This window comes from Canis aureus, chromosome 11 (assembly GCF_053574225.1).
Source record: "Canis aureus isolate CA01 chromosome 11, VMU_Caureus_v.1.0, whole genome shotgun sequence".
Taxonomy (NCBI): Eukaryota; Metazoa; Chordata; class Mammalia; order Carnivora; family Canidae; genus Canis; species Canis aureus.
Window position 1 is genome coordinate 30,994,665 of NC_135621.1, and position 26,970 is coordinate 31,021,634.

Genomic DNA, 26,970 nt, shown 5'->3' on the forward strand with positions numbered 1-26,970 from the left:
CCAGGGGGAGGTGGCCTGTCGCGGGTCGCCCGGCTCCCGGAGGCGAGGGGGGCGCGGGCGGATGGCGGAAGGCGCCCAGCCGCAGCAGCCGCCGCAGCTCGGGCCCGGCGCCGCTGCCCGGGGGATGAAGCGGGAGTCGGAGCTGGAGCTGCCGGTGCCCGGAGGGGGAGGAGACGGAGCCGAGCCCGGCCTGAGCAAGCGGCCGCGCACCGAGGAGGCGGCGGCCGACGGCGGCGGCGGCGGGATGCAGGTGACCGCGCGGGACGGCGCCCCGGGACGGCGGGGCCGGGACGGCGGGGCGCGGGGGGCCGCGTGGAGGTGGGAGGCGGCCGGCGGGGCCTGCGGCGGCGGGGCGGGGCGGGGCGGGGGTGCGGGGGGTGCGGGGCCCGGCGGCCGAGCGGGTTCTGGCGGGGATCGAGCACGGTCGAGGCGGGTTCCATGTCTCGGCCCCTTCCCGGGCTCCTCGGGCTGCAGCGGGAGCCGGGGGTCCTGGCTCAGTTGCCCAGGGGGCCGCCGCGGGGCGTCGAGGGCCGGGCAGCCTCCCGACAAGTAGCTCTCGGGCAGCGCTCGGCGCACGCGGGCCGGGGCCGGGGCCGGGGCCGGGGCCGGGGCAGGGCCGCGGAGGCGACCAGGCTCCTCGAGGGCCCGGGGATGCGGCTCAGCTCGTGGGCGGCGAGAGGCGCGGGCAGCCGGGCGGTGGGTGGGCACCGTGCCGCCGGGGTCCGCAGCCCCGAGCCGAGCGCGCCCGCCTCGCCCCGCCTCGCCCCGCCCCGCCTCGCCCCGCCAGTCGCTTCCTGCGCGGGCGAGGACCCCCGGCCGCTGCCCAACGTCCCGGGGCGCCGGACAAGACTCCTAGGGCCGTTGGGAGACCGGGTTCGGAGTTGTGGACTCAAGGACAAGCTGGCTGATCGCGGAGGGAGCGGGAAACGTAGTGGTGTCAGTTGACTCCGTAGTTCCAGCAAGAGCTGAAGCCTTCGGACCTTTTAGGATCTGGTCTCTGTTCTGAATACACTCGCTGTGAAATGGTGGAGCTCACCTACCCGTTGTTTACACATCTGCCTAATTCTCTTAGAATCATAGAATGTTAGAGATGGAAGGGACCAGAGACATCATCTTTTCCAGAAGTTCTTGACCTGGATGGGCTCGGAAGACTCTTAGGCAGAACAGTTTACGTGCACTTTTTGGTGTGTGCGGGGGAAGTCCATAGTTTTCCTCTTTGTGTGTTTTTTTTTTTTTTTTTTGGGGGGGGGGAAGGAGTGTCCAAGCCTCAAAATGTTTTAGCCACCACATTTTGTAGATGGGGAGTCAGAGGTCCAGAGAAGACTAGTGACTTGCCTAAGGCCACCCAGTTAGCTTGTAGCAAAACTAGAACTAGAAGCCTCCTCTTCTAATTCCTATTCCTGTGCTCTCTCCATTACACCACTCTTGGAAATCCCTGCAGTGCTAAAAGACTTCCTGTGCTCTGCTCCCTGCTTTTCAAGGCTCTGCCTGACTTCCTGTGTTAGAGACCGAGCTGTATTTGAGCCTGGCATGTTTGCTGTGTGCTTACGGGTCTCCTCTGCAGAGGCCGCTCAGTTACTTGTGTTGATTTGGATAAAGTGACCCTCTTGCTGTTTGTTTTTGAATTCTTTTGTTTTGTTTGCCTGCTTTTGTTCTCCATCAGAACTGTGTCAGGCAGAGGGATTGTGAGAAGTAAAAGCTCAGGGCCATGGAAAAAATATCAAGGAACGTGGGGAGACTTCAGGTGAGGTGGATTAACGTGAGCTCATCAGAAGGGGTGACTGGATGTGGGTGCTGGTGAGCACCGCCTCCGCTTGGTGTGTGCCTACATTCGTGTGGGTCTGTATTCATTCATTGTTTCTGTCAATCACTGTTAACTCTAAGGCTCCCCCCTCCCTTTCCTCTCCTTTCCCCCCGTGGGGCCCATTATTTGCTGGTTGGCTTCAAACTGGCTAAGGATAGTAGTATCTGGAAATGGAGCATCACATAGGGACTTTGGAGTATGCAGAGGAAAGAGTTGGATTAGACTCTTTGGGTACAAATGGGCAACTTAGAACTATCACACAGAGAATCTTTTTTTCACTCTGTGCATTTGTGGATCTTTATTTTTCAGGTCATGCATTATCATTGCTGTAGTTCTGACACACCATGTCACACAGGTGTTCAGATCATCATTAATCTAGCCCTCTGCCTTCAACTAGCTGTACACTTCGGGAAAATCCCTGCTTTTTTTGGGGGAGGGGGGGCTCTGTGTCCTTAGTTGTAAAAGAAAAGGCTTGTACACGATGATTTCTAAATTATCTCTTAAAAAAAAAAAGGGCATCAGATTCCTTGACCTGAAGGTGTACTTGGTGTTTCTAGTCTGGGTGGAGAAGACAAAACTGGGTGAGAAAAAAAAAAAGAGTGCACATGTGTGTGGGTGTATGTGTGGTTTTGTGTGTATGTGTGTAAGTTTCAGAGGAACAGGAGCAGAGATACCCTAGAGTGGATGCATGTTACAAGTCATTGCATAATTTAGAGCCAAAGTATGCAGAGGATTTGTGCTAGATGAAGGGGAAGGTCATTCCTGCTGAAATGGTCAAGGGAGGCTTTATGGGAAGGCTGAAATTTGAGGTATAATCTGAGTAAAGGAGAAGTAATGTTCCTGAAAAGATAGAATCTAACACTCAGTGACCCACACTTGTAGCACTTTGCTATATCATTGTGATAATAATAATAATAATAATTTATTTATTTATTTATTTATTTTAAAAAATTTTTTAATTTATTTATGACAGTCACAGAGAGAGAGAGAGAGAGAGAGAGGCAGAGACACAGGCAGAGAGAGAAGCAGGCTCCATGCACCGGGAGCCCGACGTGGGATTTGATCCCGCGTCTCCAGGATCGCACCCTAGGCCAAAGGCAGGCGCCAAACCGCTGCGCCACCCAGGGATCCCCTAATAATTATTATTTAATACTCATTTAGCTAATATTGATATTTAATACTCATTTAACTAATGTTTATTGAGCAGCTGCTATGTGCCAGGCTCTTTTTTAGAGCCTAGGACACACGGCAATAAACAAAGACTCTGCTCTCATGTAATAATAATCTCGTGGAAAGAGACAGTAAACAAATCAACAACTGTTATTATGGGGTGGTAAGTGCCAAATAGTAAAATAAAGCAGAGGGAGGGATGGAGAGTGAAGAAGATGGTCAGGGAAGGCCTCTCTGATAGGTGGGTTTAGAATGAAGTGAAGGGAGGGGATGGACCATTCAGATACTTGATGGGAAGGGGTCCAGGTGGAGGAACTGTGGGTGCAGGGCCATTGAGAAAGAAGTGCACTTGAGAAGAAGAGGCGAGTGGAGCTGGAGCAGGAGGAGCAGGGGAAAGGTAGTCTTAGAAGGTGATTGTGGCTGTGTGGAAATGCCTATAGGCCCAAAACAGATACACACTTAAAAAACCTAGAGTAGGGATCCCTGGGTGGCGCAGCGGTTTGGCGCCTGCCTTTGGCCCTGGGCGCGATCCTGGAGGCCTGGGATCGAATCCCACGTCGGGCTCCCGGTGCATGGAGCCTGCTTCTCCCTCTGCCTGTGTCTCTGCCTCTCTCTCTCTCTCTCTGTGACTATCATGAATAAATAAATAAAATTAAAAAAAAAAAAAAAACCTAGAGTAGCCAACCCTTTTAGTATATGGTGTATGTGAAAAAAATAGTATATTTTTTTTCTTATAGCTTAACACAAATGGAATTTTTCTGAGGCCATATCTTGAGCCATAGCTCCTTCCAGGAAGCCTTACCTCATGACTTAGTTCACACCAGTCAGGCTCTCCTCTGGCCTCCTGTTGCATTGATGCTTAATTATGCATCATCTTGTGTTGTCCCTTGTTTTATTCTTATTTCCCTAGTGAGACTGTAAGCTTCTAGAAGACGGGAACTATATTTTCTTTGTTCTATCTTTTGTTTTGGGTACATAGTAAGTGCTCGGCGCCTTGTGAAGTTGAAATTTATGTTTTACTAATGATTAAGGGATGGAAAAAGTCATGGAATTCAGGGGTGAGAGTTCGTTTATGAAATTCCTGAATCTTCTGAGTGTCAAAGGATTATTATTATTATTATTATTATTTTTTTTTTTTTTTTAAAGAAAGAAGTCCTTTACTGGGGTTAAATTTCCAAGGCTGCTTACTAAATGTAACTACAACTTGAGGCTGTAGATTCCAAAGCTGGACTCTGTTGAGTTACAGCCAGGAAGCTTTGGGAGTAAATCATTACTTCCCAAAGTGGGGTAGAGAGGACATGAGAGAGCCTGTGGTGCTTATGTTATAATCATTCTGCTAAGTAGGAACCATGAGGGAGAGAGAAAGGATTGTACTTTTCAAGGGCAGTTTTCAGAAGCTTTATGTGGACAGAAGAGGAGTTAGTACAGCTCTGGAAACAGTATAGGAATAGAGAACCCTGAGGGGGGGTGGGGGGAGGGAAGAGACATTCAACCTGAAAATTGAAATGTGATTTGAGAAATGTGGTTAGTCGTTAAAGAGGGTGCTGGAAATACTGTACTCCAGCCTGGTGGAAAGCTAAATGAGTTACGGGTATAGGTATAGGTATATCATTTCACTATGTAAGCAAGTCTGATATGTGTGAAACTTGGGCTTTATAAAACATACTGGTGAGTGAATGCTTTCGGTCAGCTCTTGTAGTGACTATAAACAATCTGACGAACAAAAATACAGTTTTGTGTAACTTTCTAGGAATTTAGCTGCTGTATAAATAAGGCAAGGAGCACCTTAATTATTTCTGACAGCTTTCAGCAAAATTCTTTATGTCAGTAAAATATTGGTGTGTGATTATTATATGGCCAGCTAACTGCTTCTGACCATTGAATCATAAATCTGGTATAGTGAAATGGACTTGGCCGTTGTTCATATTAGTGGTTGATTCTGGTAGTAGGAAAGCTTTCTTCCTGGTCTTAGGGCAGGGGTTCCAGGTAGCCTATGATTGCTATGTGTTGCTACATCCCTTGTAATAGTCTGTCTTTCCATTTGCTTGTTTCTGGGTTTCTTTTCTCCTAGGTGGATGTCTCATTGGACTTCTGTTGGGTGTTTGCTGCTGATGCTGTACATGGTGCTACCATTTGAGTAGAGCTATAAAAATAATGTGCTTTCTTTTTTTTTTTTTTAATATTTATTTCTTAGAGAGACGGCACTAGAGCACTGGTGGGGGCAGAGGGAAAGGAGAGGCAAGCTTCCCGCTGAGCAGAGAGCCTGCCGTGGGGCTCCATCCCAGAACACTGGGATCATGACCCAAGCCATAGGCAGACGCTTCACCAGCTGAGCCACCCAGGTGCTCCAATAATGTGCTTTTCTTCCCAGTAATTTCATGATTGATGTCTCACAGAAATTGAATTTTTCATTTCTCCTTGTCTTAGTCTCCTCAAACACCATAACAAAATAACCAAAGTCTGGGTGGCTTAAACAACAGAAATTTATTTCTTAAAATTTTGAAGGCTAGAAGTCCAAGATCGGGGTGCTGGCAGATTTGCTATCTGTTGAGGGGCTCTCTTCCTGGCTTCTTGCTGTGCTCACGTGGCCTTTTCTGGATGTATGCTTCTGGACACAGAGAGATCTCTTTTCTTCCTCTTCTTATAAGGGTACTAATCCCGTCGTGGGGGTCCTACCCTTGATACCAACACCCTATCACCTCCCAAAGGCCCCTTCTCCTGCCCAAATACCATCACACTGTCGGCTAGAGCTTCAACATAATAATTTTGCAGGGCCACAGACATTCGGCCAATAATACACAAGAGCCACGAATACTGTAGATGGAGAAACTGAGGCACAGTCACTTTAAAAATTACTGATTGTTTTCAAGCCACACAATGAAGCCTGTGAACGTAACACATGGAATGTCTTTGAGAAGGAGAAGGACAGATCTGCATTCAAAGTAGGACTATTCTTTAGGGTGACTCACGAGATTAGCCTGAGTCGAATTTGTCTCCCAACTCCCTCTCCTATTTTGTAGCTACCTTGTCATGTTTTTTTCTCTCTCACTCTGACATGTGAACACAACAGAAGCTAACTAGAGATTTAACTTTCATTTTGGTATAAAACAGACTGGTGCAGACAGGCCTCAAGATTACAGGATTGGGGAGAAACACTCACGACACCACTTCGTGTAAACAAGAATGTTGCCAGCACAGCTCCAGTTTGACATCTCTCAGGCCGTCAGTTTGATGCCAGGCTTTCATAATTTGTGGAAACAGTAAAGACAGTCATTTTAGTGAATGGCTTTGCTTGAATTTTTGTTGATATGCATTTGTAAAGCATAGTAAACGCCTTTATTCTGGGTGCCTATGCGTACTTCCTTCAAAGACCGGAGGGAAGAGCATCAGGGATGATGGGAAGGAAATGGCAGTAATTGGATGAGCAAACAGATGGAGTGAGGGATGGCAAGTGCACTCGGTGTTTTAGGTGGCCCCTAGGAGTATTGAATTTCTTATTCTTCTCCCCTACAGCCCCAGTACAAGCAGGCAGCTTACATGGCTAAGGTTTCATTATCTAATCCATCACAGATCAGCTTGAATAAACCCATTGGTTGGCGCTGATCTAGTTAGGAGGGTAGTGCAAAGCTGCTTGAGCCAGGGTTGGGTCAAATCGGATCAGAACTGCCATGTGAATCCTGGACATATTTCTGTAATTTGGGTGGGTAAAGTCGTTTGGGAAATCACTTACTCAGGAGAGAGCACAAGTGAGCTATCAGCCATGAGTTTTTTTCAGATGTTGTCATAGGGACTCTGAGGGGAAAGTTATAGAGGATTTGATATATTTCTCTGGAGTATAGCCAAGTTGCTTTGATTATTTGAGTCTGAACATTTTTGGGTCACTAATGCTCACTAATAATCTTTTTTAGAATCACTTAAGGATTCCAGTTGTGATCACTTAATTTTGACTATTTTGAGTGAATCTGGCATCGATCTGACATTGTACGGTATGGGTCTCCTCTCAGTTTTAAAGAGGAAATGTTGTTACTACTATTATTATGATCAACCTTAATGTATACAATTATATCTAATATCTGTGTATATTTGAAGTATAGGGTAGTGAAAGAAACACTATTTAGAGTTTCTCATTTTTGGGTTTGACTCCTGGCTCTTCCACTTAGCAGATGAATGACCTTTGGTAAGATGTCTAACATCTGAGCTTCTGATTACACATCTGTGAACTAGGAGAATTAATACATACTCTAATGAGCTGCCGTAATGAGTAACTGAGATGATTTAAAGTGTCTAAAGCCCAGCAGTAACTGTTTATCCCTTGCCTCCCTTATAACATGCTGTACAGCACTCTGAGTTCCTGCTTACTGCTTGATCAGCATGGAGTGGTTAATGCGTTTCTGATTGATTAAGTGTCAGAGTTGGGGACTACTAGAGATGAACAGTGTGTTGAACTGAATTTGCCCGTCATCTGGGTGGAGGAGGTGAATGGGCCTGGTTGTTGTGGGCTTTCTAGTTAGAGGAGGAAGAGGAGAGGTTTGCTTCTTTGCTAAGCACTAAAAGAGCTAGTGAGTTATCACAATGCCTGCACTGAGCATGTGGACATTTCCTGGAACCTGTAAGATCTCTCCTGGGAATGTGCCTGACATATGTGCTGGCTGTTTGGATGGTACCGGGGATGCAGGAGTAGGTGAAAATGTCGGTTGTGTTGCAAAAGGTACAGGGTTTGCTAGTTAAAGTATATTACATCAAATAGATGGCGCTTTTTGCTCTCATTCTGGTTTGTGGAAATAGAGCTGGGATGCCTCTGTCTCTTGTGGTCTCTTCCAACCTGCCTGCAGCCTACTAAGAATCATCCACCGAAAAGAGCTTAAAAACCCTTGATAACTCATCTTGGACTTCCAGATAAAGTCCATTCTCTCCCTTGGGCTCCTTCTGGCCTAACTTCTGCCTGTCTTTTGTAGCCTCATCGAATTTTCTGCAGTCTACTCCTGAGTCTGTGTTACTGGGCTTCTAGTTTCCTAAGCATGCTGTGCCACGTGGGCTCATTCATACATCTGTGCTTTGGTTTCTGTTTTTTCTACCTGACATTCTTGCCTCAACGTCTCTCTCTCTCTCTCTCTCATCTGTAAGGCTTAGTCTTCAAGAGTCAGTTGGGTTATTGACTCCTCCAGGCTGCCTTTTGTGTCTGCTCCCATCCCCTCCTGCATTCCTGCCAGTTTCTAAAACTCTGGGTCCATAGCTCTTTCAGGACATTTTGCTTTACCATTTGTTCAAATGTCTGCCGGTCCACCAATACTCAAGGGATCCTTTGGGATCCGTAGGATTTAGCGCTGTGTCTGTGACCCAGTAGTCAAGAAACTATCATTCTTGTTGAATTGAACTTGGTCTTTCTGATCCTCAGTAGGGCCTGCAGATGGCTTTAATTGTTTCTCCAGATTTTCCCTGGGGGGTCTGGCTCTTGGTCTGCTTTCCAGCTCTTGTGAAGACTGGGTGTTGTGGGATTTGTGAATAGTACCTGATCTTTCCATTGATATCAGGGTTAAAGGTGAGAAAGGGGTCTTTGAAAACAGAAGCTGGTGTGGAATTTAACTGTTGAATGTGTTGGGTGGGCATGGCAACCTAATGTTTAGTTTCCTGTGCTCAGATATTAATTGAGTGCACATGTGTATGTGTAAAAAGCACCTTTGTGATGGTGTGGTTAAGGAAAAGAGAGGAACCACACAAGTGAGGAGCAATTAGAGCTAACCTGTTCTGGTTCATTGGAGTAGTCTGTTGATCTGCCTTTTACAGTGCTGCTGAGAGATTCTGGAGTGTTGCAGTTCAGAGATATTGCCACCATTTGGGACTAAGCCCATTTGATCAACTGTGGACCTTAACCTTTCCCTTCTCAACCAATGAATTTCATAAGCTATTACAGCTTTTTTTGTGGATATGGGAAAAATACCAACTGAGACACCTTACAAAATGCCTGCTGTTTTTCAGATCACTCATTGGATGTGCTTGAAAACGAGGAAGCTTGATACAGTTCTTTTAAACCGCAACCTTGGAAACAGACTCATAAATTTATTTTACAGGAATCATCTCTCCTTGTCCCTTGTTCTCCCTGCCTCCTTCCCTGTCAGCTTCTGATTGGTGCTTCTGTCTGTCTAATCCTTGCCTGTTCTCCAGCCTTGAGACTTCTCTTACTAGTTTAGTTGGGGCCCCTTTACAGGTGACTGGATATACTTTATAATGTCTCTGGCTTTTTGCATTCTGAGGTAAGCAGGTTCTAAGAAGGGAATGAAAGGGAGAGTGCCCAGTAATATCACTTCCTTCTGACGTGTCCTGCACATACGTGGCATCCAGAAATTTCAGCTGGGGATTCCAGGCATGCGACACATGATAAATATTGCTTATGAAGTAGATGACAATTTTGAATTGCTAAATGATAATGGTTGAGTAACTGCTTAGAAACTCATCTTCCCAAGGGTGGAAACAGCCTTTGAAGTTTAGACTTCCCATAATACTTGGGTGTGTTCAACCATAATACTTGGGTTTTTTAGGGATCTAAGTCCTCAGATAATACCTTGGTATGTGGGATTTTTCCCATGTGAAGGCTGGTTCCTTGGTTTCTCCTCTGCTGAGGAAAAGAGATTTTGCACTGAGTATTGGATATTTTATTCCAGGCATGTGGTTTCTGAGGAGGCATACTGTTTATTTTTCTTTTTGGCTGAATTGATTTTGTCGGATCCTAATCATAAATATCACAGCAAGGCATGATTTATCATGAAGGATGGGCAAAGTTGTTATGGGAATCTCTTAGTGATGGGGTTTTACTAGGGGAGGTGGTGGGTGGTGGGCAGAAATGCTACTAGTAGAACTAGAGGAAGTGCAGACCTGGACACTCTGGAGTTTGAATGTGGGCCCCAGCTACTGCTTGAGTTGGAACACTTTTGGAGCAGAGGCTCATGGGAAGTTCTTCCATTTGCTTTATTTTGAGCAGGTTTTTCCTCTGCATATTGGCAGCTGTTGGGAGGAGGGGGTGTTAATTGCTGCCAGCCAGAATGATTTCCAAAACAGACCTGTGTGGATTTCATTTAGGGCCTTACTTCGGGGTATGTGGTTTGTCCTGAGTCAGGAGGACTTTGGTTCCATTTTCCTGGAAGTTGGTGGGCTTCCATGAGCCTGCTTTATTTATCTTGGATGGTTAGGCAAGTAGAAAAGCAGCTGCATAGTTAGCCCTTGTGCATGGAGCTTAGTTTCATAGGTCATATTCCCCTGGGGATTTTTATACAGTTACATTTACAGCCTTAAGTTTTATTTTCCTTTCTTTTCCTTCTGCAGTTCAGTACTCCACAAAAATTCTGAGGTGGGTGGGTAATAATTTCGGGTTAAAAAAAAAGTAAAAACAATTTTTTTGGGTAAAGGGCAGGAATTGTTTCTTAGTCCCCCAACCCAGTCCTTTACAAAAGAGTCTGCAGATGGGATTGCTTATCCCCTACTCAGACTGTCTTGTCCCCTAATGTGCTGAATATGTGGCTTTGACAGCTTTCACCTGCTATTTCTTGGTTTCCAGGGGATGGGATGGTGGGATTGTGCGATTTCAAAGCAAAACCTGGCAAAATTGGAAGACGTTTTGTAGTGGTTCCCAGCGTCCACAAAGCTTAACTCATTGGTTTGCACCTCATACAGACTGGCAGGAACACTGTCCCTGTCAATAGCCGGCACAATGGGTTTGAGGACTTTGTTGGAACTTCAGGAAGTCTCCACAATGGCTGCCTCTCACAGTGGGAGCTTTGGCAAGGCTTACTGGGAGTTGGTAGGGCCTGTTTTGAAAGCTTGTCTCTGGTCTTAACACTGCTGTGTATCTCTGTGAGAAAGCCAGGGCAGACTTGTTTGAAGAATGGGGAGAGGTGCTACGCAGCTGTCACCGATGTGGGCCATTTTATATATGTCAGTCTGTGCCATCCCGACATGCAGGGCTTGCTGTGTGTTTTGTGTGTTGTATTAATATTTGAGGTCATAGTCTGACTTGTGACTTTGAGTAAGTTGATTTGGCTGATTTTGATATCATCCTGGACTTTGAAGTGTTGCTGGTCATATTTAAAAGGTCTATGTGGGGGCTTAGAAGTTACTCTATCTATACTGCTTATATGCATTATAGACATATTTTTTGATTCCTCTACTTGGTGTTATAGGTCTCTAGCTGCTTGTTGTGATTCCAAATAGATCTTTTTGCTGCAGCGTTTTTGCTTTGATCTGTGTTTTACAGCGTTGGAGATCCATTGGTTAACTTTGGAATTTTGCATACATACAGCAGAAGTCTTTCAGAAAGGTGCTTATCATGGACCATTAGTGATTTTTGTCAGCTGTGTAAAAATGCTGTGATGAACAGATACCCATGTTATCTGTGTGTATGTGCAGTTTTCCTTTATGCTTACTTCACATTTCTGTTTCTCTAGGAGTAGTTTGGATAAGTGTTATCCTTCTTGGGAAGCCTCTTTCAGGAAACCTTTGTGTTTTTTTCTTGGGCTTGTGTAGGGACCATTTACCCTTACTGAATTTGAGCTTCACTATGAATTGTTTTTTCAGTGTTAGTTTTAGGCAAATAGTAAATACTTGTTTGGCTTAACCTTATCCTAGAGTTTGAAGAAACCTAAACAACTTGTCAACTATACTTCAGTTAAAAAAAAAGTATTAATTCCAATATAAGAGAAAAGCCTAACTGGTCCAGTATCCTGTTTTAGGTGAGGAACTTGTAATTCAGAGTGTCCCAAGCTGTTTTCCATTGATTGCTCTTTGAGACATGGGAGATAGGTGTCATTGTGCTGAGAAGAGGAGAATCAAGTAACTTTGGAATAGAGTTAAACAAAATTTGAACTATCACATTTTAATTTTCACAAGCAGATGCAGCTCTAAATTTACAAGAATGTATTTATTGAAGAGCTGGGTTCCTCAAGTATTCTGTACCTCTTCATTAAACAAATAACCCCCCGTTGTTGGTTTCTTGTGTTATTCCTCTCCTTTTTTTCCACACAGATGCTAGCAAACTCTCTGCCTGCTTGTGCACACTGCTATTTTCACTGACTACCAGAAATTATTTTTTGTTCTTTTAAGATTAAAAAAATTATTTTTATTTTTAAATTTTTTATTTTTAAGTAATCTCTACACCCAGCGTGGGGCTGCTTGAACTCACAACTTCGAGATCAAGAGTTGCATGCTCTACTGACAGAGCTAGCCACGTGCCCCAAGGTTAACTTTTTTTTTTTTTTTAAATGTAACACGGTCTAGTAGCGTTTTCATGAATGGGTTCTGGGGTGTGTGTCCTGCTTAAAAAAACTTTTTCCCCACTCCAAGATTATAAATAATGGAATGGGCTTGCAGACAGAGCTGAGGTGGAGCTCTGGCTTTTCCATATCACAGCTGTATGATCTTGGCTAAGTTATTTAAACTTTCTAAGCCTCAGCTTCTTCCCTTGTGAAACATACTATAGGATTAGTGTAAGAATTAAAAGAGATGCTGTAGGGGTGCCTGGGCGGCTCAGTCAGTTAAGCATCTGCCTTTGGTTCAAGGCATGATCCCGGAGTCCTGGGATCGAGCCCTACATCAGGCTCCCTGCTCAGTGGGGAGTCTGCTTCTCCCTCTGCTCCTCACCTTGCTTGTGCTCTCTTGTGTACATTCTCTCTTAAATAAATAAAATCTTAAAAACAAAAGATGATGTGTATGATGTGCTTTTTATTAGTTCAGGGTATGACATAATAGATGTTCAATATATAATAGCTATTTTTATTATAATTACCAAGCCTTATTTTCTTGTACCCCAATTGTTTTTTTTTTTTTTTTAAGATTTATTTATTTTTTAGAGATAGAGAAAGAAAGCATGGGAGGGAGGGGCAGAGGGAGAAGGAGAGAGAGAATTTCAAGTACATTCTCCACTGAGCATGGAGCCGGCCACACATGGGGCTTGATCCCAGGACCCTGAGATGACCTGAGCCGGAATGAAGAGTCAGATGTTTAACTGACAGAGCCACCCAGGCTCCCCTGGACTTTCTTTAAAAGCAGGAACAGTCTCTTAGTCTTTGTATCTCTGGCTTCTCCATAACTGTCAGAGAGGTATTATAATAAAAACCCTGTGAGTATTTGTTGAAAAAATAAATCAGTCTTTATAGGAATTTGTAAAAGTCTTTCTAATAATTTTTGTTGCTTTTTCTGTAATCGCCGTCTCTGGATTTGGAGCTTGGTGACTAAGATTGCATGTAATATACAATAATTAAGTTTGTATTATGTTTTATAGTTTATAAAATGCTTTGATACAGTTCTTGTTTATTCCCTACAACCAACCCCAAAGATAGATGATTCTTTTTCCCATTTTTCAGATGGCAAAGATAAACTTCTCTAAGCTCATGACTAGGAAGCAGCCAGACTGATGCTTCTGCCAGCTTTAATGGCTCTTTATTCAGTGCCTGTTCTTTGGGCCTTGTGCCCCTAAGACCGAAGGGTATGATTGAGAAAGATTGAATAGTAAACATGAACTTCAGTGTTTTCATGAGACATATATTTAATATTGAAAGCATTTTGTCCATTACCTAACAGTTGATTCATGTAGAAGTCAACACTGATCCCCAGTTTCTTTAGTAATTTGCATCTACCCAGTGGGTTTTTTTTCCTTCCAATTTTGCTATTTATTAATGACAAATATTCCACATCCATGATTCTTTCCAGTCAGAAGTTCTTTGAAACAATGCCATTGGCCTTGGCCGGTCAGAGGATGGAGTCATCTGACTCACCCATCCTGTAAATGGCCCCACAGATAGCATAGGTTTTGAACTGGCTGTGGAGCCTGCCTGTGACCTTGTCAGCCTTGCCACGTTCCTCTTGATGGACGTGTGGTCCTTGGTGCCAACCAGGAGTATTTCTGCTGCATGGCACAGACAGGTCCACGAAGTTGCTGGTGTGGGGTCTGCCTGTTGATGGTGTGCCTGCTGCTACTGCACCAAGCACAGAAAGTAGCCTTGTTTTGAATTGGGATTTTGCTAAAATTTAGTGTGTACTTGTATGTGCCAAGCATTGTGTTAGATGCTTCATGTGTTTGTCTCACTTTCCAGTAGTTCATATTTGGGGGAGATTCAGTAGGATAATTAGTTGCTCTGTGTATGGTAATTTGTTATTATTTGCTTGTTTTTTGCCTCAAAGTATCCCATCTCTAATTTTACTATTGATCAGATAATAGATCAGCAATAGATAAATCAATGGATTGATAATGGTGGGTAGGTATGAAATGAGAGCTGAAGGCATCTGGGAGTTATCTGACCAGCTCCCTGCTTCAGTCAGGTAAGGGAGATGATGTGCTCACTTCAGTTATTTCAGGCTCAGAGAGCGTGTATAACAGTGAGCAGTAGGCTCAAACCTTTGGCTTTAGGTCTAAGTAGAATCTTTCATTTCTTAGTCTTTCTTAGTATCCTGCTGTGGTTTCTCTGAGGGTTTCTTATGTGGAGTCGTCTTCCCTGCCCCCCACTTACCATTTATTTTTTAAGCATATAATCACATGGTGAATGATTAAAAATACACAAAAAAGTAAAAAGTCTCTGCCTTTCCCCAACTACCTAGTTTTCTCCTTGGAGGGAACCAGCATGGTTAGTTGTCTGAGTATCCTTTCAGAAGTAGTACCTAGATAGTATTTTCTCTATTCCCTTTCAAAATCTCAAATGGTTATTAATATGCATATTTTCTATACTTTGCTTTCCTCTGTATTTGGAGATCATAGCAGTGTGTAGATTTTTTTAAAAAATTTGTTAGGTTTCTGGAATTAGGATCTATCTATCATGGGCTACTGAGATAGCTATGTCTAAACGTCTCTGAAAAAAAATAAAAAAATAAACGTCTCTGGTAGGGATGACCCTGATTGGCATAGGACCTCATAAAGTGGGAGTCTGCATTTCATGGAATCACAGAGTCAGAGACCTAATTTTCATTCTTTTTTTTTAATGTTTCAGGTTTTTATTTTCGGAGACCTAATCTGCATCTCAATTCTTTTATGTGAATGCCCTACAGATCTCTGACTGATGATACCTTTGAAGATGTTTGGGCAAAAGATAGGCATCCTCAGCCTACCCCTGTCCCAGTCAGCTGCTCCTGACCCTGTCTTTTTGTGCAAGAAGGGCCCTTGGTTCAGATATCCTATTTGTCATTGAGTTAGTAATGATACTCAGGATCTGCCTTGAGTCATTGCACATAGTATCTTACTGGAATGTGATTTTATTCAGTATGACATCTTCTATACCAGACACATCTATACCAGACACACAGAATGTCCAGTTTATTTTGATTGAATGTCATTGCTGTCAGGAGGCAGTTCAGTGAACCAAGTCTGGTGTTGAATTGTGAGAAAGGAAGGTTTAGTTCCTAGTAGGTGTTTGTGTCTCAGCAGCCATAATTGTTGTTGGTTTCACTTAACCCCCCTGTGTTTGTGGAAAGCCCAGGACCAAGGGGATACTCTACATCCTTGGGATATGACCACTCTGGCACTGAGACTTGGTGCAGAGTAAATAAATAGATAGGGTTCAACAAACACAGAATATTTTTCTTTTGTTTACTAGACAGTGGATTCTGATTCAGACGTAGCATTAAGGATTGCATGCTTAGGCTTGACTCTAGCTACGTTAACCTTTAGAGATTTCTGCATTTAAAGGTATGAAGTAAAACTGTACTTTTTGGAGTTAGCTTCTGCAGTGGAACTTGGTCTTTACAAAGATATTAGAGAGGAAGTAGCATTTTAGCTGTTTGGAGAATGAGGCCAGTGGGGATGTGTCTTGCACTCTAGATGGATGCTGACCTCCATTATATGGTGATGCTAATCTCACCGAACAGTCCTTATGGTCCCAAGGCTTTGCCATGAGTGAGTGAATCCTGCTCAGTCTTTGGCCCCATGCAGTGAATGGAAGCAGGTGGGGCACCAGATGCTGTGGTGTTTCCCCTATTGCTTCTTCCTTCACACCTGGTGTAAGGTTTCCAGGCATTTGTGCAACTCGATAGCAGAAAGCGCCTGTCTTAGCAGTTGAGAGATGGGTTGGCAGGTGGCTCAAGTTACTCCACGTTCCTGATAACAGCCACTGATCCATGCTGGTGGCTGCCGGGGGGTGGGAGCCGTATTGCCAGTGCCTTCCTCAGCAGGAATGGTGGTGTGGGTCTCTCTGGTGTTTCAGGACTCCCAAGAATGTGCCTAAGGCAGTCTGAGGGGTCTGGCCAACATCTCTAGGGAAATAGTGCAATTTGAGAAGCAGATCTTGCCTTTTGAAGAGATGGGTCTTAGAAAATGGTGACACAGGAACAGAAGCACCAATGTTAAAAATATGAAGTACAAGCCCAAGGAATAGAACTGGTATTTTGTTATCCAATCTCTTAACTTAAAACTCAGTTAAAGACTGGAGTCTGGTAGTGCTAGGCGCAGTGACAACTAAGACATGAATTTGCGGTGGGGAAGTAGATGTGTACACAGATAATTTTCATGTCATGTGATAATTGCTCTGATAGAGGTATACACTGACTACGTATGTCAAAGCCTAGTACTTTGGGCACGTATACTCTGTGTACAACTCTATTGGAGCAATTATCACACTGTATTAAAATATTGGGTTAAAAGCCATGGGTATCAGACTGCTTAGATGAAGATGATCTCTATAGCTACTTATCTGTGTGTCCTTTGGGCAAATTACTTACCTCCTCTTTGCTTCAGTTGTTTATCTGTAACATAGGGAACATAGTTTCTACCTGGCAAAGTTGTTGTGAATATTAAATGAGCGAATACTAAAATGTGTTTAGAAGAGTGCCTGGTCCATGGTAAACACTGTGTTACCTGTTGGTAGTGGTGGTTGAGGCACCAAGCAGGGGTACCAGAGACCAAGGCAAACACATACTGACCAGGGGCAGTGCAGAGTTCAGTAGTTATTGTATCCTCTGAAAGATTTTTAGCACTAACTATGCCAGGTACTGTACAGAAACAAATGAATGAAAAATGTTAACCAACCTTGTGATTGTGTACAATACACAACGAGAGTCCATTTTTTTTGAGAATTGTGTAAAAAAATATTAATGTGAGGAGCTTCAGGATCCCATGGTAGTTTGAAAGAAGGAATCTTACTGTTCCTTTGGGAGTTGCATTGGAGTCCCTCTGCTTTCTTGAAATTTTGAAGATAGGCTGTATTTCTTTAAGGTAGGACAATACTTATTTCAGGCAGGTATTTCCTGCTTTTAAAAAAACTTTCAGAGGAGAAACCATTTTATTTTTTATTTTTATTTAAAGTTTATTTATTTGTTCATGAGAGACAGAGATAGAGAGAGGCAGAGACACAGGCAGAGAGAGAAGCAGGCTCCTGCAGGGAGTCCAACGTGGGACTCGATCCCGGGACCCCGGGACCACGACCTGAGCCGAAGGCAGACGCTCAACCACTGAGCCACCCAGGTGCCCGAGGAGAAACCACTTTAGATCAGAATCCATCCGTCTATCCATCCTTTCTTACCACCACCCCCCCAAAAGGGAAACATTACTGATGTGTAAATAACTTTCATCGTTCCTTATAATAAAGGTAAACTTTGGGGTGCATGGGTGACTCAGTTGGTTAAGCATCTGACTTTAAGCATCTGTCTTAGGTCATGATCTTAGGATCCTGGGATGGAGTACCTTGTCAGGCTCCATGTTCAGGGGAGAGTCCACTTCTCCCTCTCCCTTTTCTTCTGCCCCTCCCCCACTTATGATCTATCTCTCTCTCTCTCTCAAATAAATAAAATCTTAAAAAAAGGTAAACCTCTCATTGTGTAAAAGCCCCTTCCCCCTCTTTTTAAAAGTAATTTCTATGGCCAACATGAGGTTCGAACTCACTACCCTAAGGTCAAGAGTCACACACTCCACTGCCTCATCCAGTCAGGTGCTCCCAAAGCCGCTGCTCTTTTGCTTGGTCTTTCATTCAACAACATTGGACTGTGGGGTTACAGAGTTAAAGGAATGTTATAATGGAACCTGTGAAACACAATGTATAGCTAAGTGCGTAGGCAGACAAATGGGTACTCATCTTTCCGCGGGGGGGGGGGGGTGTGTGTGTGAAAAACCACATACCCTCCATGAGAAGCTGTTTTGCAGTATCTGCTAAAACATAAAATGCATGTATTCTTTGACTCAGCAGCTCTATTTCTAGGAATTTATCCAACAGATATTTCTGCATCTGTATATGAGAATATACATTACAACGTTACTTGCAGTAGCAAATAGTTGAACAAAACAAACCGCTCTTTGACAGGAAATCGGTGAACTAAAATAAGATACATTCGTAGAATGGAATATCATGTAGCCGTTACAAAGAATCAGAACAGCTTCACATGAACAAACATTAGAAGACTCAAATACATCCCTGTAGAAATGCAAGTTGCAGAAAAGTATAGTATGCTACTGTTGTGTAAATAAGAAAAGCATATATTCTTGTACATACAGACTCTCTTTGCCAGGAAACACAAGATTCAGATAGTGGGTTGCCTCTAGGGAGAGTTACTGAGTGACAGAGAAGTAGGTATATAGGTGAAAACTTAGTTATTGTAGTAGCCTTTTGTGTCTTTTGAGTTTTGCATTACATACTTGTATTATTTTAAAAATTAATTTATTAAAATGATATAGAGTTGTAAGTATAGGAGCTATTTTACTTACAATACTTGACTTTGCTAATTTTCATAGAAAAATGAAGTCATGTGTTAGAGCAAATGTGCCAGATTTTCTTACCACAGAAAAAACAATAGTGCTGGCACACGATCATTTTCATTTTGTTTGTCACATTGTTTATTAACATATAGGGTGTTACCCATGCTTATATTTATTATCTGTGTCTTATTCTGTAAGGCTAAATCCTCTGATTATAATAAATGCTGATATGAAGGGATGGATAAATGTAGACAGGATTACAAATGTAAGTCATGTGAGAAATGATAGGTGTTGAATACGTGTATAGGTTGAATTATTTAACAATGCGGACAGTTCTAAAGAGGCAAGGGAAAATCATAAAATGAGTTGAAAAGAAATAAAACAAGTTAGAACCCTTACCTTAAGCCAGTTTTCTTAAGAAATGTTTCCTCACTAGATGTATACCTAGGGGGTTCTGTAGATTTTTTCACATTGGAATTTTATGAACTAGTGGACTTAAGAACAGCCTTTCATTCCAGACCTAACCTGATGGTAATAGAGAATCTTCTGTACCCTGATAGGAATGAGTGCAGTGTTTCTGTGGGAGCATAACAGAGTGATTCCTATCCAGCTGGGTGGCATTGGCCCAGCAAGAACATTCTGCAGGAGCTGTTGCTGAGGATTGAGTGAGTGAGTAGGGGCTAGGCAGGGAGAGGAGAGGGAGCAGTATGTGCATGGATGAGGTGCGAGAGGAACTGCAGGTGGATCAGTGGGGTTGGAATGGAGGGCATGAGGACATGGGTTTTCCCAAAGTGTCTGTGGTGGTTAGTTCACCCAGAGACAGCTGTCCCCTTGCAATCATATACCGTTGTTCTCAAAGTTGATGTAATGATAATGGTGATTGGATTATCCCACGGCTCGAGGAATATAACCTCATGGTAGGTGGAATAGTGACACTGTTCATCAAAGAAAAACAAAAGAGAACAAAGCAAACCTGTATTTGGTTATGTTGTATGTATTTAGTTGAGCTGTCTTCTAGCAGAAGTCCTTATTTTTCTGCAGCTGTCTTCATCTTTGAAGAGGCCTTCTCCCTGTTTGGAATCACGGTTTGAGTGCTACATGGAAACAGCTTGAACCCGAAGTGTTCCCTTTCATTATATTTAAGTTTATGTGACGTACTTTCTGCCATGCAGGCAGGCATTTTCCTCTTCATAGCTTGGAATGCTGTACCAACAATGTTTTGTCCATCAGAGGTGCTCAAAAAATTTTATGAATGTTAATGTGCTTAATCTCATAGTATGCCAGGGTAGGTGGCAGGTAGGCAAGTGATTTTTGTTTTGTTCTGTTTTTTCATATCATATATTAGTGCATTTTGGTTGTTAGTGCCTCTTAAGGAGAGTTTCTCCTCTGAAGCTGAAATATCTTATGCTTTGAATTCACCCAAAGAAAAATTATTCTGGAAAGCTTGAACCAAACCTGGTTAGATGCTTCTGAGTTATGAGGGAGGGATTGAAATAAACTTTATTAGCTAAAAATAATTTTGCTCCCAAGTTTCCAAAAATGGCTGACTAGAAATGCTTTTAAGATACTTGTCTAAGCTACCATAAGCCTGAGGGTCAAGAAAAAAGTTTAGAATATGTCTTGAGAAATGATTGGCTCTGTTTTGCCAAAGCTTTTGCCAAGCTCCTTATTCCATAATCATCTCATGGGACAAAAACTGGTGGAAAGTGTTATGCCTTGAATTTGGTAGGGACCTGGAGAGTCTTTAAGTGGAACATTAATGCTGCCTGTTTCTTCTGATGGTAAACTTGTGCATATGGAAGGCATGAGGGTGGGTGGAAATGGGACATTTAATTCTCAAGATATTATACAGTTCCTTATGGTGATTAATTATTTAAAGCCCTTGTTTCCTGCTGCAGAGCAGTTGTGCTCTCAGAGAATATTGGTTGTTGTTCACAGAGAACCAGAACCAAGGGACAGGTCTTTAGCCTGTGGGATTGCCATTGATGCTCTTTTAGCCCCTTCAGGTACTTCTCTGCATCTCACTGACTCATGGAACTGAGAGTCACTTACACTTCTGGGCAGCACTTTTTATTTGTTGTATGGTCAGGTATCATTGGAGCCTATATTTTATTTTTCATTCTGTGCTTTACTGATTACCCAGAGGATCCTTTTGCAGCAGCAGTATGTGCCGTTGTTTGGTGGGAATAGCTTAAGAACCTGGAAAGGCGTGTTGACTTTCCTTGAGGTTGCTTAGAATTGTAGAATAAAATCTTGAATTAGAATGATATTTAGAGCTTTTCTTTTTTTCTCATAAAAACCACTCTTTTAAATAGACCCAATATAAAGCCATGATGTTTTTCCTTCCTAAATTTAACACCTGTTTATTGAGCACCGAATGTGTAGGAGGTAAGGCCAAGGCAAGGTGATTAAAGCTCAAGTCAGAGGACCGCCTTTCTTCAGTTTGGGAAGAAAAGTAACCTGCAGGCAGGATGTCCTTGACATTTTGAGGAGAGGAGAGAAATTTTAGAAGTAGGTGCTGTTCTAGGGTAGCGAGAATTCATCAAAAAGTGGAATAAAAGGATTACTAAGTCTCAGTTAAGTGCCAACGTGGATTGAGGTGGTTCTGATGGTTTCTTAACTTTATCAGAACCTACTGAGAAGCCCACAAGTGTAGCCAAGTGTACAGTACCCTGGGCTGGGCAGGGGGAAGCTGGAACAAACATGTGGTCCAGGTGCAGGAAGAGGGTGGGAGAAAAAGGACAGGGGCTTGTGATACGAATTTGAGGTCTTGATGTTGGGAGAGTTTGGGTAGTGATGATTCCTAAGGAATAGTTACCAGCTGGGTGATACTGTGGAGGAAAGCCCGCTGGAAATAAATAGGTTGAAGAACTTGGAGGCTTTGGAAGGGTTGTCAGCCTGAGTACTCACACTACTGAGGACTAAGCATTGGAATCATTGGTCAGATTGACAGAACGTCATGACAGTTCAGGAAATAGAATGATGTATAAGCATCAACTTGGTTGTTTTCAACTTAGGTTTTGCCCACCAGGGAACATTTGGTGGTGTCTGGAGACATTTTTTATTTTTGTGGCTGTCGTAGTGCTGCTAGTGTCTGGTGGGTAGAGGCAGGGGTGCTGCTTTTACACCCTGAACTACCTAGGGCAGCTGCCTCATGAAGAGTGATCTAATCCAAGATGTCAGTAGTGCTGAGGTAGAGAGACACCCTGCATTAACTTCGTTGATTAAAGGTAACAGAATATGGTTATTTCTCCTTCCTTCCACTCTGCTCTGTAGAACTCTGCACATCCGTTTGTTCTTTTATTTAAGAGATCATGTATGTAGCTCCACTTATGTGCCACGTAGCTTTCTAGATAGGCATTAGGAACATAAAGATTAGTTAGATATCACTTCGTTTTTAAAGTTTATTTTAAATTATAATATGCAAATATATTCTTACAAATAAAAAACCAGAAACAAACATGTAAAGCCAGTGGTGACTTTGACCACCACCTGCAATCTCTGTTCCATCTCTAGAAGTAGCCTGAGCTGTCAGTTTGAGATGTGCAGTTGAACACAGAGTGCCTACCCTGTCTATTTTTCTTTCTCATATATGCTATGCCAAGAGGTTTGCTTTAGAACATTGCTCTAGGCTGCATGTTTCTTAAAACGGGGACCAGGTATTAGGTTTCTCTTTTTGGCTTACATATGGTATACAGTTGTCACTCAGTAAATGTTTGATGAATAATGAATGAAATGAATTGATAGAAAAGTAGCAGTGGGGAGAGCAGAGAGAATGCCAAGTCCTAGTAATGGCCCTTAGGTTTTGGAAGGCTGTGGGATATGTTTATGGGGAAAATGAGTTAGTATAGAGAAATACTGAGAGAGTGAAGAAAAATTCAAAACTGTAGAGGTGTGAAAGGGTGGGGCACGTGGACAAGGTGATGAGCTGGTACACGGGCAAAGAAGGGTTTATGAAGGAACAGAATTTCATTATATAGGGTTCAAGAGTTCAGGGAGGGGTATTAGGGAACAAGTCTTTTGAAGAAAGTTATTGCAGGTTAGCAATCAAGAAGAACTTACTAATGTAGGAGCTTTTTACAGAACTGGAAGAGTCCTAGAGTTCCTTTGGGAGTTGGTGTGATAGAAGCCTTGGTAGTTTCTGTTATGTTCTAGAGGAATTCTGTTTATGTATGTACTTAGAGATGCGTACCCCTTTATATACCTAAAGGCTCTCTGTTTTTCACTGAACAGAATGTCTTAGGAAACATTTTGTTTCAGTTTATGCAGATCAACTTCATTCTTTTGAAATGACCACATAGTATTCCATAGAAATTTTTTTTTTAAATCAATCATGATTTGTTTAAACATTCCTGTTGCTAGACATTTAGGTTTCCAGTCTTTTGCTACTATAAGCAGTGCTGGTTGTATATGTGTTCTTCTGTGCACATAGGTGCATGAGGACAGAGTCTAAGAAGTGGAATTGTTGGTTTCTTTCTTTTTTTTTTTTTTAAGATTTTATTTATTTATTCATGAGAGGCACAGAGAGAGAGGCAGAGATATAAGCAGAGGGAGAAGCAGGCTCCATGCAGGGAGCCTGACGTGGGATTCGATCTCGGGTTTCCAGGATCATGCTTTGGGCTGAAGGTGGCGCTAAACCACTGAGCCACCCAGTCTGCCCAAATTGTTAGTTTCTAAGGGCAGGTACATTTAAATTTTTGATAGGTCTTGCCAAGCAACCTCCAAAATTGTATATTCCTCTGAATGGCAAAGTAGAGTGACTTTTTCCTGTTCTCTTGGTAAACTGTTTCCATGCTTCGATTTTCAGCAGTCTAAGTGAAAAATGGTATCTTGATCTTTTGTATATCTGTAATATAAGGGGATCATTTTTTATATGTCTCAAATTCATTTGTATTTCTTTGTCATGAACTCAGGTTCGAAAGAATTTTTTTAATTGATAAGAACTTTTACGAATTAAGGAAATTCGCTCTTGTTCATGTTGCAAAATTTTCCATTCATTTTTGTCATTTGTCCTTTGAATTTGTTTGTAGCATATAAGTATATGTATATGCTTGCATATATTTTGGAATATAGTTGAATATTTAAGGTATTTTCAAATTTTTGGATCTTTTTTTTTCCTTGGGAAAGACCTCCTCCACTCTGAGATTTGTAAATAACTTTCTATTAGTATTTTAATGGAACAACCTAGAGTATAGTCTCAGTTCTATTTATTAGTTTGGTGATACCAGGCAAATGATGGAATTTCTCAGAGCCTCAGTTTCCTACACTGGAAGGATCAGATCAGATGATATGTAACATTGTAAGGAACTTTCAGTTACAGCATTTGTTTGCTTTAGAGTGAAATTTACTTTGTGTAGTGTGGAGATACTAAGTTGGCAGCAGGGATAGGGAAAGAGATAAAGAGGTTGGCAGGCAGACATGGAAGGAAGGCAGGCAAAAGGCACAGAGAACGGTGAAGAGAGAAACCAAGACTGTGAACAAAACCCAAAACAGCCCTAGAAAAGATGGAGGAAAAGCAGGGGAAAACAGACACAGGAAGGTGGCCACTGAGACCCCCCGAGTGGAATACATTTTTCGTATCATAGGAGGCCAAACACATTTTGGATGCCTTTGTTCATTCCTTCTTCCTCTGTTCCTCCTTCCCTCCATTTCCCTTCCTTCTTAGAATAAAGATGAATGTAATACAGATTGTGAATTGGCACAAATCCTAAAGTGCAAAAGTTAAAGCTTCAGTCTTCTTCATGCTGCACATACATAATACTTAAAGCCAGACGCTTTGAACTCCTTGCATCCTAGTGTGTGTTAGAATTGTTATTTTAATACTGATTTATTGTCTAGAATCAGTCGCTTTCCAGGTTTAAATTCTGTGTTTAAATATCGTGTACAGGTTTTTTTTTTTTTTTTAAATTTTTATTTATTTATTCATGATAGTCACAGAGAGAGAGAGAGAGGCAGAGACACAGGCAGAGGGAGAAGCAGGCTCCATGCACCGGGGGCCCGATGTGGGATTCGATCCCGGGTCTCCAGGATCGCGCCCTGGGCCAAAGGCAGGCGCCAAACCGCTGCGCCACCCAGGGATCCCTCGTGTACAGGTTTTAACATTCTTTTTCTTCTTCTTCTTCTCCTTCTTCTTCTTCTTCTTCTTCTTCTTCTTTTCTTTTCTTTTTTTTTTTTTTTTTTTTTTTAAAGATTTTATTCATTTACTCATGAGAGAGACACACACAGAGAGAGGCAGAGACACAGGCAGAGGGAGAAGCCAGCTCCATGCAGGGAGCCTGATGTGGGACTCAATCCCAGGACTCCAGGATCATACCCTGGGCCAAAGGCAGGCGCTAAACTGCTGAGCCACCCAGGGATCTCCCAGGTTTTAACATTCTTGTAAGAACTATAATAACTTCTGCATTTCCTGCTTTTAGATTTTAAATCTATAAAATTAATAATGTGTTCCTATGTGTTTTGTATTTTATGTCAAGACAAGTTTCCCCCACAGATACACAGATAATTTAAGAAGCCTAGCTTCTGCCTTTGGACACATGTCTTCTGTGAAGATTTGGGCTGAGTTACTCTGACGCTTCCCTGTTAGTTGCCCTGTCTGCTAGGCATGGATGATAGTACGTGCCCAGCAATGTGTAGTTAACTAAAATTCTCACGTGACTAGACCCTCTGAAGTGTAAGATTCAATTATTTCCATTACTTACTATTTTTAGGGGGGAGGGGCAAAGGGAGAGGGAAAGGAGACTCTCAAGCAGATTGCACACCCAGCACAGAGCCCCACCCGCCCAGCACAGAGCCTGACCCAGAGCTCCATCAATCTCATGACCTTGAGATCATGACCTGAGCTGAAATCAAGAATCAGTTGCAAAACTGACTGAGCCACCCCAGTGCACCTGTTACTTATTTTTTAAAAATCAATTTGTACTTTGCCCTAAGACCCTTATTATGATTCTTTTTTCTTTTTCTTTCTTTTTAAAAATATTTTATTTATTTATTTATTCATGAGAGACACACACAGAGAGAGGCAGAGACACAGGCAGAGGGAGAAGCAGGCTCCATTCAGGGGGCCCAATGTGGGACTCGGTCCTGGGACTCTAGGATCACGCCTTGGGCTGAAGGAAGGCAGTCAACTGCTGAGCCACCTAGGGACCCCCTGATTCTTTTTTCTTGTTGCCTCAGTTGGGAAAAAAAAATCTTGAAGAAAATCGTGTAGTTACTACCATGAACATACTAAGTCGAATACACTATGGCCTTAGAGCTGGTGGTGATTTCCTCTCACAACCTCCTTGTTTCCTGTTCAACCTCAGGGGCCCCTGCCCCCCAAGAGGGCCTGAGACATGCTTATCTATTAGCTTCCTCCAGTTGCCCTTCAAAACAGATGACTAGACTTACTCAGATTCTTGCTGGTCATCATAGCAGTGGTTGCCACCTCGGGCTCATTGGAAAGGAAGTTATTGTGGTTATTAGAAGTACGTCCTGGAGGAGAAGGGGATGGAAGTGTAAGTGGCTTTGGCTGCTGAACTGTGTTACTCAGAGATTGGCTCCTACAAGGAGATGCAGGGGCCTTGGATGTCCTCTTGTTCTAAGGCTTGATAAAAAAACTTCTCCACTTGCAGAGGATGGCTTCTTTTGGAAAGACCCACCTTCACTGCTTCCTCATTTTGTGCTTTTAGATCCAGTCTCTTTGTTTCATCCCAGGATCCTTTTATGTAAAATAAATGCTAACTAAGAGGTGTGGTTTGAGATTCTCTGCTTTGTGAGGTAGTGTGGACCGGACAAGTAAGGTTCAGGGAATGTTCTGTAAAGATGTTCAATTTGATTGGGTAGATGGTATGTAAATTCAGCCAAAGTTAGATAACAGTTTAACTTGATGTCACATATGGTAAAGGGTCGTAAGCCTTGCTGATTTGCTGGCAAGAGAGCCTATATTTAGGGCAGAATTGTACCACAGTTGTTTTTCTTGGTTTACTGGACACTTGGAAAGGTGAGGCATAATGGAGGAAGAATGAAAGGGATCCAGAATGTAAGCTCTAGCAACTGAAAAAGTTTTTATGACTTTGACAAGTTGTCATTAATTCTTGTAATCTTAACCCTGGGAGGCCAAGGGAAGCTTCCCTCTGGCCCTGAAAGCCAACTCAGACTTTCCTCTACACTCCGTCGTCATCTTAGCTTCTTTTGCCGTTGGCAGGATCTCCAGTGGCTGGCTTGGGAAATTAGTTGCAGGAGGTCCTAAATATGATGTAAGGTAGTAAATACTTAAACATTTGTGGAAGAAATAACTAAATTTCTGTAGTAAAAAACAGCACTTTGGAGAAGGGAATGTATACAGAGATTTTGAATCTTTGTG

The 26,970-nt window shown here is 42.8% G+C and overlaps 1 protein-coding gene across 15 annotated transcripts in view; it reads left to right on the forward strand.

Annotated features, from left to right (window-relative positions):
- Positions 1-26,970, forward strand: part of RBFOX2 (RNA binding fox-1 homolog 2) — a 274,171-nt gene continuing 247,201 nt past the window's right edge. For 7 of the 15 annotated variants that reach the window (XR_013389136.1, XM_077914673.1, XM_077914676.1 and 4 more), the window contains exon 1: positions 4-250. Coding sequence is in view for 14 of the 15 variants with exons in the window: in XM_077914673.1 (XP_077770799.1) it covers positions 62-250 (189 nt within the window). In the remaining variant the exon portion in view is untranslated. Of the gene's footprint in view, positions 251-26,970 lie in introns of all 15 variants that reach the window. The other 8 variants (XM_077914682.1, XM_077914683.1, XM_077914680.1 and 5 more) reach the window with 5 other exon arrangements.